General features: G+C 39.1%; 1 protein-coding gene across 1 annotated transcript in view; it reads left to right on the forward strand.

Annotated features, from left to right (window-relative positions):
• LOC114362213 (SH3 and multiple ankyrin repeat domains prosap) overlaps positions 1 to 12,152 on the forward strand; it is a 152,916-nt gene that overhangs the window by 117,306 nt on the left and 23,458 nt on the right. Inside the window, exons 4-5 of the mRNA XM_028317514.1 lie at positions 10,892 to 11,017; positions 11,418 to 11,598. Of these exons, the coding sequence (XP_028173315.1) occupies positions 10,892 to 11,017; positions 11,418 to 11,598 (307 nt within the window). The remainder of the gene's footprint in view (positions 1 to 10,891; positions 11,018 to 11,417; positions 11,599 to 12,152) is intronic.

Genomic DNA, 12,152 nt, shown 5'->3' on the forward strand with positions numbered 1-12,152 from the left:
AATGTATTAACTGACGAAGTTCGCAATTTTACATGTATGTACGTACCTACTTACAATGTTTTTACCTTATTCAACAACTCTATCTTACTATTGCTGTTCTGTCTCTTCTATCTTCTAGGAGTAAAATACCTACAACATGATAAAGCGCGAGTAGCATGTCAATTTACTTGTTAATTAATCTGGAACTAGTCAATTAAAATACATAGTTTAACATAGTTTTACTGTAATCTCTTGCTTGACGCATTTACTAATAAAACCATCAATCAAACAGGTCACTTACAAATTACTCCCAACCAACAGGTCCATATTATCTTGATTCAATTAGTCTTCAGTCTGAGCCTATCCAACTTAGCATAATAAACTTAGCTCAGAAAATGTCATCACACTTCCGGCGAACGGTACCTTCGTACTACCCCAATACATATTTATACGTAGGAACCTGTAGGAAGCAGGGCCTGCCCTAGAAATGGCTTAACGTCCGCAGTTACAAGTTTCCGACGTCTGCCGGTAGGGGACGCGCTAATTACTGAAGTGGGAGAGGGGAAAGATAGAGCCTGTAGCGACTCTGTGGAGATCAATTGTAAAAATTTTGATATATCTGGCTTACTCACTTTTTAAAACTGGATCTAGAAGCTCAGTTATTTGACAAAAAATTGTAATTTTTATTAGTTAGAGCTACAGTAGTAGGTAATGTAGCTATCTATCTCTCACGGCTTACTTTATAGATTTCAAGCTCTTTTTTTCCACAACGAGAAAGCATTTGGCCTGCATCTTTCACCTGATTGAAGTGATGACTAGGCCGAAGGTGGAAGCGAGCTTCGCTCGGAATCCTCAAACACACAGGATCTCTATGAATCTATTTGAGAGCTTCCTTTACTGGCATTAGGCCAGTAAATTGTTCCCTATTCAATTCTATACTTATTTACTCTAAAAATAATGTAGATGTTAATTTTTTTATCTAAAAGTACGAGTATTAGAGTTTCGCTAACAGCTGCTTCTTTGTGCCAACCCCCAGCACGTCCGGGGCGAATATTGGCGATCGGCCGGTTACAACTCGGCAAATAAGGATGTGCCACCCAACAGCCAGCTAATGCGTTTCTGTGCCAAAAGCCGCGTCCGGCTCACACAAAGCACCGTGAGTGCATTAGTGAAGTCTATGGGAGAGTTGCGTCTTTGTGAAGTAAGGAACTTTTGTTTTAACTGTGTATCTACCATGAGTTTACGTTAGGTGTGCTCGCTAGCGAGTACGTCAAAAACCTCTATGAAGATTTTGTTTCTTGAAAGTAGCCGCTAGGGGCGCTGCACAATATGTCATACAATTAAATGTCATTTTTTTACGCAGTCGCTAGCGAGCACACCTAACGTAAACTCATGGTAAGCACACTGGTCTTCAGAGTATTAAACTGTGAAATGTTTGAACATTTTTCCCAGTGAGAAGCAACAAATTCTATTAATAGTTTCTCGGTTTATTCCGAGTAATAGAAAGCTATGACAGACAGACAGGCATAATTGCAAAACATTTCTCGTGGAATTATCTCCTAGCAAAATCAATAGAAGCAGATATCATGACCAATTCAAACAGCGAATAAGAATTCCAAATAAGATATAACAAGTTAGAATAGCAGACCTTTCGACCGGTGCAATTCACATTATACCGGTACCACAGTTCGTGTAGCCGTAAATCCAGCTGTCTGGCTTATCAAACGCGTGCGCAGATATCGCGATCTATGACGATTGGAGCGTTCGGCTGCATTCTACAAACGGCTGCAGCGATAGAAACGCTAAAAATCACAGCCATGACACCACCCATCAGGAACGTGACCGGATAAGCAATGCGTTAACGATTGTAGAAAGAAAATCGCATCCAGTCTAGCTCAGTTACAGTTATTATGCGATCGGCCCCTTGTTATACCTGCCTTATAAATCCATTGTATAGAATTACTCGAGCCCTATGTTATTGAAGGCAGTTAGGAGATAAGTTTTGATATCGCATATTGGCGGGTTATCGTTAAGGACTCGCCAACGGACGTTTCAAATTACGACTACCCATATAGAGAGTAGGCTTTTATTAGAGAAATACGGTCACTAGAATAACAGTTTAATGACATTTGAAAAAAATATGGATTCCGTTATTATTTTCTGGGACTGCAATTCGACAGAAAACAAGATTCTGTATGTATAGGAAATGTAATTTTTGGCCTCGATTTCATTGAAGTTCAAAAAGTTACGTCAGATATCTAATAGAAGCACTGATGTCCAAAACTGGCTACGACAGTACCTCTGTCATTCTTTTAAAATATTAATTTAGAATTGATAAAGATATAACCTACTTTGATCAAGACAAATCAAGCTGCCAAGATGAGATAACTCTCTAATGAGATTCAAGCGTGTGGAAACCTCAATCCGCAGACAGCATTTCGCCTCTGCCTGTCAAAGGCGACGATGACAATCGCAAACACGTTACAATCGGGCCACGGGGCGAGTCCGACCGGTTCCGAACCGGCGACTCCCACCGGCAAATTAGACGGTCCGTCAAAATAACCGGCAATGACATGCGCGACCACATAATCGGTGGTGGTTTTTCTGGTGAATTTCTGAATAATTTGTTGTCACTGTGGTCTCTCTTACCGCATTCGTGGTAAAGTACATTTACTGCAGCACTGCGCATTTTGAGTGTCTCAATCTCAATGTTCTTGCTAGAGCAGTTAGCGAAAGAGACTAAGGAAAGTGTGAAAAATATAAAAACATATCTTTTCATACTGGTCTGGATTTTGGCTTTCAGTACCAAAAATCCACAAGATAAAGTATGATCAACTCTATCTAAAACCGAAGACCAGAATTTTGCTCTCAAGGAATTCAATGTCATTCTCATCTTTCTTTTGTCTTTTTTAACAACACATACTATTAACCAACTCTAATAAAAGTTTTTTTATTATTGTCTTCATTAATTCATCCTCAACCATCGGCATTGTGGGAACGGACCGGACCTCCGGAGCATTAATGAAGAAAGCATGCGTGCATCGAGATATCTGATTCATCGAACACTTTCTCTGCTCAATGAATGTGGGTGCGCCTGGGCACTGTACTCATTCATGCCATGATCCATAGACAAAAATGATGCTGATAAGCTCTAGTTCCGCGTAGATCGAAAAACCTGTATTGCGTCGTGATTTGTTTTAAAGTTAGTAAGTAGGTACTTACCTACCTTTCTCGTCGACTTTATGTGTACCAGTTAAAAACGAATTCTTAGTCATAGATTTGCAAATGCTCTATGAATTTTGCATAAAAGTTCGCAAAATACCGCGATCTTTTTAGTCGTTGCCTTAGTAAAATTTCCAAAAATATGATGCGGCTTGCCAAAAGGCAATCGTTCTCAATAAATATTTGACCAAATATTACATTTTATTGTAGGTTAACATGAGTCTAAGCCGTCCGTCAGCTATGAAAGATTGACCCACAATACCGCCGCTTGGGCAAGCATTGACTTCGATGTGACAAAACACATCTATCAGTTAACTTGGCCAGTGGTCCACTTGTCCCATGCTGCGTTTAGTCTTCAAACCAAGCAAGTATTACTAGACCATATACCTCACACCTACTTTGAATTCAAATCTCTAAAAATAATGGTTTTATGTTATTAAAAATACTGACTTACCACAAAAGTATGAGCCGAACTCTACGAGGTACCTAGTAGTGTCAAGTTATCAAGTTGTCGTATTCTACCCCTTCTCAGCCTACCAGTAAATCCGCTACTGCATACTGTTGAGAACACCAATGCTGGTGGAACGTCAGACATAACAAAAACTACACAATACGTCTTCTTTGGCAAATACTTTCAGTTCCTAAATAAAACTTTTAATCCAAACTCTTTTGAAACATCATTTTCAAGTTTATTATTCAACAAAATTATCCTGATCTCTTTGCCCAAAAATATTTGATTAAAATATTCTTTAGTTTTTTTTTCTTACTTGCCTGTAACGCAAACGCAGCACGGGCGGCCAGCCGCGCCGCTCATCAATTACAGGCCACGCGGACCGCTATAAATTGATTGCTTCCCTCCGTAAGTCGCCTCGTTTGTTTACAAATAAAACTATCACATAAGACTTAATTGATAACGGTTTAAAACTTGTAAAGAGGAAATCAATAATTAGTTTAACAATTTTGTACGTTTAAACCTTCTCGAAATCAGTGTGAACCTCTTTTCAACCCAAAAAAATTTAGAAGAAAATTCTTTTTTCTTACTGGCCGGTACATTTTACAAAGGGCGACCAAAAGAAAAAAGGACATAAATTTTTCCGTTTCAATAAAAACTATTTCAGCTAAACCTTTGTATCCAGACCCTTCATTATTTTTTTATTTTATTTTATTTGCCGCTATTTTAAAACGTGTCAATATAAACTTGACAGTATTATTAGTAATCGGAAAAAGTGCTAGGCTTTCAGCACTATCATTAGGACTGTTGTAAATTTTACCTAAGTAATTATTTTATTAATACCATGAGCAATTAGTAGGAGGAGTACCTTCAACCTTCAACTCACGTGAGAATGAATAATTTACTTTATCCATCCATAATTACATAAGTAATGAGCGAAGCTTTAAAAAAAGCTACGGTAGCCTTTATCGCGAACCTTAAGGTTTTCTTAATAATTAATTACCAGCAAGTTCAGCTTCATAAAAAGCTCCTTAGATAAAAGCTTGTAATGAGCGCTAAGTAGTCGTTATTAGTGGTAATTGCGACAGAACACGGCACCATCATGGTCCCACGAGAAGCGAACCTCCAACGAACGCGAGCGTCGATACGCTGACACACTAACCGTACGACCTACCGCAGTAGGGTTACTTACTACAGGTTTTTAATAATTTTGTTGATGATGATGCGTTTTGTAGCTGTCACTTGGTAAAATCATCGTGACTATCAAAGAGCTTTTACAAAATTAAAGGTAGTATCTAAAAATTGATGTTTATACAATGCCATATCGTTAGAGTAATTGAACTTTTATAATCTCATACTTCATAAGTAAGCTCATTTCCTTATGTAGAAAATTAGCACGCTTAAGCTTAAGCTAAACATCCAAATTCAGAAACCGGGGTTAGAGACTTATAATGTCACATATCCCAGAGGTGTTCATATTTTTAAGGGAAACATGAATGCTGAAATGTCTTGAAATTAGTAGTGAGCTATTCTAATTGTGTAGTAGTATACCTAATAGACCAATACCTTCCATATAAACACAGCCTCCTTACCTACCTATATGCAAGGCACAACCCTAACTATCCATAATAAAATATCAATTTGACAACACCAACACAATACATAGTGTTATTTAGCGCGTATTTAAATAATTAAAGTGGTTAATCCGTTACATTACGGTTCAATTTTCTGCTGAGCCATGCTGCCAGCCCTGCCGCCCATGCGGCCATTGTATGCAAACTTTAATTGTGGCGTGTGACGAACGGGACACGTGCGCCCGCGCCGGTTTGTTCTTATAAACCACTACTAGTGTTGCATCAAGTTTTGCAACAGTTAATTATTGTAAAGTAAGGCACGAGACTAAAGTCGACTGTTGTCTGACAGTCAAACTATGGTTACACTGGTTATTTATTAGTAATCTGTGCTAATATCATTGGGGCGACTCCGCGCTACATATGCGAATCCAAGAAACAGTTTTCACGGAATCGAATCAAAATATCATCTTTCTGCTACTTCAGGCTGATATTTCTCGAATTCAGATGTTGTTTGTTTTCTCTATTCCAAACAATTTTCCATATAATTCTAAAACTCTACATAGTTAAAATCAATTAGACATCAAAAATATAATAATAAGCTCTCTTTTTCTATAAAAATATCTCGTCTATTGTACTGCGCCTTTCTCACGGTCCTGTGCCTTTTTCAATCAGAGTCAGCCTACCACAATCAAACAGACTGGGGGTTAATTCTAATTGGTAAGCTAATAATTAATAACCTTCAGTTATATTTAACTAAGGAAATCAATTAGCTGACGATTGGATGAAACTATTTACTCGAGGTCATATTTGATCCAGTTAACTCATCTAATAGTTAATTTAGTAACTGATGGCTTTATTAACAAATTATTGAACCTTATTTCAATATTAATTTACAGTTATATTCAAATTAACGAACTTTTGGGCACAATTTTCACAATGAATACTTTATATTTGGTTACTTGAAATAAATATTTAAGTTAATGTTAGCAACTAGATATTTTACAAAAAGTTTAATTTTGATATTTATTTATTTCCTTTGGCTTACGTTTGATCGATTAGACCAAAATAATAACTTACAATCCACAATTAATTTATCTAGAAAGCCATTAAACATGAAGGTTTAATTAAAGGTTCAATCAGCACACAAACAGTTTAATAGTTTATAGAAACGGTTTGATCCATACAAATGGATGGCCGCCTGAACTCTGAAGTGGCGACTCAATTTATCACGACGTTTCATACAATCTTTTCTGGCGTTTCATATATCACGGAGCACTATTAGAACGAGCGTCCAGATCATTTCTCAGGTCTAAGTTTCAATGGTCTGAGATTGAAAACGGATTATCATGACTCATAGATAAGCCCCCTTATCATATTTATAGCGTTTTTTATTATTTTCTAAAGTACTTACAATAATAGGTAATTACCTACCTTAGATATATTATTAATGTATCATCATAAACGTATGCTACACTACAAAAAATTACAACAACTTTGAATTGCTTGTAGGTAGGTAGGTGTAGTACCACTCATGAATTAGACCTTGTGGATGAAAAGCTTTAATGGAAAATGAAATATAATTAACTCAATTCTCTTTTCATGATCTGTAAAGCAAAAAAGGTCCATGAACGTTCAGAGTAATGAAGTCCTTCTACGAAAAAGGTCCTTCGTTCATGCGTGAGCATGTTTCACTTTGATCCGCAACACTTGTAACTTCGGGTGTTTGAGCTAATGGGCAGTCCAACCATGTACAGCTGGCACGTCAAGCTAAACACTGTGGTCTTATGTAGTTACAATAGGGGTGATTTTGCCACAAAATTGTAGTCTTATGTCGTTTGTACATTTGTCGAATGTTTCCCGCCCTACGCATTAGCATGCCCCGACCTCGATGATGTAATGTGAAAAGTTGGTCGTAGATTTTGCTGTACTAGAATATAATGGAAAAACTTCTCGAAGATTTGATGTTAATTGATTTCCAGTCCCGCCAACTTGGGAAATTAAAATCTCGCGTTCCAGACCAATATTTATTTTCACTAAATAAGTCACTAAAAAGTATAATTAATAGAGTCGCATACAAAATAACAATATCCTAACGGCTATCAACGTGGCTGATAAGTATTAATACATATACCTGCGTGATTGCGTGATCGAATCAGAAATGAGGAGATCCGCAGGAGAACCAAAGTGACCGACATACTCGTAGCCCGCAGAATTGCTAAAATCCAGTGGCAGTGGGCGGGGCACATAGCTCGTAGAGACGATGGCCGTTGGGGCAGAAAAGTTCTCGAGTGGCGACCACGGGCTGGAAGACGTAGCGTGGGCAGGCCTCCTACTGGGTGGACCGACGATCTGATGAAGGTCGCGGGAAGAGCCTGGATGCGGGCAGCGCAGGACCGTTCATTGTGGAAAACCTTGGAGGAGGCCTTTGTCCAGCAGTGGACCTCATTCCGCTGAAACGAACGAACGAAGCAAATTTAAAACGTCTTAAAGTTATTTACAATCCTAGTTAATTGAAAACAAACAGCTGCAAACATCGACAACTTCCCAACAATAACAAATGCATTTAACAATAAACATTTTCAGCACAGTCATATCCTCAACCAAACACGATGCCTTTGCTCACCTACAGTCGAAAATCGTAACCAAAACCGGTAAAATATTCACGAGAAAAGTGTTCGAGTCTCCAATCTGAGCGTGAGATAAGATTTAAAACTTCCGATATGACGGTCCCCCGGGGACGTGGCATTTAATCCGAGTCCTGAATAAGCTGGCTGTAATATTCCCATATTCCCGGCGATATTACACCGTTCCCGCCGCCCTCGTGCGATCCTAGCTCCAGAAATATTGGTTCTGTACGGCAAAGAATATATCACATCTGTGGCGATACTTTAGCAGCGTATTGCGATTCGTTGTGGCTTTTAGTGTAAAGTACTCTCAATCTCAAGGTAAATACCATACATAGATGATAAATAGCTAACTGTGTAAATATTCATGTGTAATAATAAAGAACTGAAAGTCTCTTTAATTGAGAGCTTATTCAAGAATTTTCTATTCATTCCTACTTGTGCCTACAGTTTCATGGGATACCTAAGTATGTCCTGTTACGAATGTTACTTACATTTCTCCCTTCTGAGACTAACATATGAACCGTTGTTTAACACCTTTATGTCCACAACTCTAAATTCAATTACCGGCTAGCGCCTACAATGGCTGCGTCTTAACGGCACAGGTCCCCAACACCGTCCATCATAGAACGCCATGAGTTATGTCGGTCGACGCAAAGCGTGGTCACACTCGATGGGACAGTTATATAAGCGATCGGCGATTTGAAATGGATCAGAACTATAGAAGACATAGTAATACAACTCGTGCCATAAGCCGATGAATAGACATTTAGATTAGCAACTCTTAATAATATTTCCCGAATGCCCACAAAGAATCGAATTTTCTGCTTCTAAAATGTTTTCCAAAATGAGAGACGTCCTGTCTTTTGACCTAGAAATTCTAGATTGTTTTATCTAGAATTTCTAGTGTTATTGATCTAAGGACCAATCGCCCAGAGAGTCGCGGTACCTATCACAGTCTTCGTGAAATCGCGCTTCGCCGATGCTACAACCTCTAATATGACGGTGGTTTGAGATACTGCGGTATGCGGCGCACGAGTGGCGGAAACGGTGGCTACAAGCATGATCAACGGCCATTGTAATCCCATCGTACGAGCACATAGAGAATGATGGGACTGGTTTCGAAAACAAGAACAGTTGCTTGGGTATGTTTCTGGAATCCGCACAGCGATGAAAAATGCATGGCGTTCTCTTCCGGGATTGTTCTCTTATGTTATAGTCTACAGTTTAATCCTCTCAGTGCTCTATATTTTCTTTCTTTACTCCAATTGAATCCTTCACAAGCCTAAACTTCTTGCTATAATTTCGGATTTTCTTGAAACTTTACCTTAAATGGTTCATCAATTTGTCTAAATCTCTACAACTGGTATACAGACATACTCGTTATTAAGTTGAGCATCAAGCCGAGGAAGTCGTAAATAACTCGAGTCATTTGTGCGGCCGTCGCTCGAGACTGACCCCGCGTGTCTTGCGCCGCTCCATCAATCGTATCGCGTCTCCAAATCGATCTTGATCAAAGATCAACATGCTATCGATAAGTTGCAACGATGCGATTTGGCATTGAGAAGTGCAGTCGATGCTCGACAGCAGTTCTCAATGCCAAATATACTCGTCGATATTTTTACTGTTGTCTGACATTTCCTATTTATTTTAGGATTGGCACTCATAAATGTAAAGTATTTTTTTCGATTCTAAAGGACATGTGTTAACTTCCTGGGTTTTGTTGACTGCTAACTGAATTCCACTAATCTCAAATTGAATTGAAATTTGTTTTTTGAGGATCAATACCTACTGAGTCTACTTTTAAAAATGTCCTGATTTAAAATTTAAAAGAAATGTATTTCATGTTAAGGTAAATTTTGCAAATCCATTTGCAAGATTTAATTTTATCTGCCAAGCTATTTATTAGATCATGCACAGGCTGCGATGTACGGTATCGGACATCGGACGGCGTAGGCGCCATGTTGCATCGTTTTATTTGCAAACCCGGCTCCGCGTCCTCCGACCATTCCATTATAGTACGTTGACATGTCATTGTGCTCTACGTTTCAATAGACACAATAAGGATAAATATAAACAAAACCCTTCGCTGTGAAACACTAATGGATATTTTTATAACAATAGGGCTCGTATCACCAGATACTGTAATTATTATAAGGTGTCGTTGCAAGAAGACATTTGTAATTGTGTGTAAAAAAAGTAGTTTACTACTGCACCAGAAGGATTGAGATAAATCTAATACTCGTTTGATTTCAAAAACAGTGACGTCAAGAAACACGTAGGACGAGTTCCATAAAAGGCACCTTTAAAACCAATTCGAATGCCCACGAGCACTTAATGCTAGCTGACTCCGTAAAAGATTAAAAAGATTGTGCACAAAGGAAGATAAAACCCTTTGCGGTCTTAAAAATCGCGAAGAGGTCGTCAACATTTGGCGCTTTTTAATAGACTATTGTAAATCAGTACGTCGTAAATATCCAGAAAGACCGACGTTCAATGAAGTTGGAACACTAGCGCGGTGATAATGAACTGCAGCATTATATCCCGTGCACTTTTTATATTTGCTCTCGAACACGACTGTACTTTTAATTGCTTATTGCCCACAAGATTTATGAGCTTAAGTGCGCACTTAAGTAATATGTTAACTTGCTAACACAGTAATTAAGTGATAGATAACCCTTCAGGACCAATTACACTATTATTTATAGCGAGAAATTTACTGCTTCTATAAAAGTTCGTGCGAATATGTCTTAAAGTTATGGGGGCTGTCGTAATTAATCAACTTCACAGCGCATGGTGATTTGAATTTCGCAAAATGCATTTATAGTGTGAGATAGTGAGAGTGGTTTGTACAATAGGCACCCATAACTCAAATGGACCTACATTCGTTATTTCATAAACTTATTCTGTCTTACGCTCTGATTTGTGTTCATGATGTTAATTTGAAACTGCCTTATTATTTCTCGTTAATAAGACTTCAGATTTCAAGATGTGTGAGCATTCGCTGGTACTGACTTATGATTTTTATCTTTTGTTCCCAGGAGTTGAAGGAAAGCTTCAACTATGGTCTCTTCTGCCCTCCGGTTAATGGCAAGGCCGGCAAGTTCTTGGACGAAGAACGCCGGCTTGGCGACTACCCCTTCAACGGACCCGTTGGCTACCTTGAGGTATGTTTTAATCACTTTATACTTAACTTTTGTGTCACATAAACTTTCCAGTTGCATTATTTTTTAAGTAAATACGGGAATCAGCGGCATGATATGCGCTTAAATCACACTTAGTAAAATTATTACATACTTTATTAGTCAGGTGTAAAGTAGTTGTCAAAGTTTTTCAGCAGAGTAAAAGCGCGGGGAGTGTAAACCAACTCCTCCATTTATCCTTAAGTAAACTAGACTTCTGCAGCGGAAACTAAATGACCTGATGATTTTCTAGACTTTTAATTTAAGTTTACTATACCAATGAGATGGAGACATTCGTCGACTTTTATGTGTATATGTGTGTTTTTAACAATTTGTATTGACCCAAATGAACATTTACTAATATATTCAACTTAACTGCTTCCAGCTGAAATACAAGCGGCGAGTCTACAAGATGCTGAAGCTTGATGAGAAGACGCTGAAGGCGCTGCACTCACGCGCTAACCTACGGCGCTTCCTCGAGCACGTGACGCACGCGCAGGTCGACAAGATCACCAAGGCCTGCGCCAAGGGGCTCGACCCCAACTTTCACTGCCAAGAGACGGGCGGTAAGTGCCAAGAGACGGGCGGTAAGTGCCAAGAGACGGGCGGTAAGTGCCAAGTGCGCCGCTCCCTCGAGCACGTGACGCACGCGCAGGTCGACAAGATCACCAAGGCCTGCGCCAAGGGGCTCGACCCCAACTTCCACTGCCAAGCGACGGGCGGTAAGTGCCAAGTGCGACGCTCCCTCGAGCACTTGACGCACGCGCAAGTCGACAAATTCACCAAGGCCTGCGCCAAGGGGCTCGACCCCAACTTCCACTGCCAAGAGACGGGCGGTAAGTGCCAAGTGTCTAACTATGCCAAGCTGCGCCGCTCCCTCGAGCACGTGACGTAAGAGTAGGTAAGTCTGAAAATAAATTATTGCAAAGCCCTGGAGACCCTGATAATGACAGTGCATCTGTTCTGCAGAATTGCGTCCATGTGAAAACCAGGATATTATTGCATATTAATATTTCACAGTTATACAGAAAATCTCGTTAATGTATATGTAATTGGAAAACTTTACTAATATGCCATAGTTTGTTTTGATCCATGAATGTACTTGTTAACTTTGTTACAT

Source organism: Ostrinia furnacalis, unplaced genomic scaffold (genome assembly GCF_004193835.3).
Source record: "Ostrinia furnacalis isolate ACB-3 unplaced genomic scaffold, ASM419383v2 OfSCF0389, whole genome shotgun sequence".
Lineage (NCBI taxonomy): Eukaryota > Metazoa > Arthropoda > Insecta > Lepidoptera > Crambidae > Ostrinia > Ostrinia furnacalis.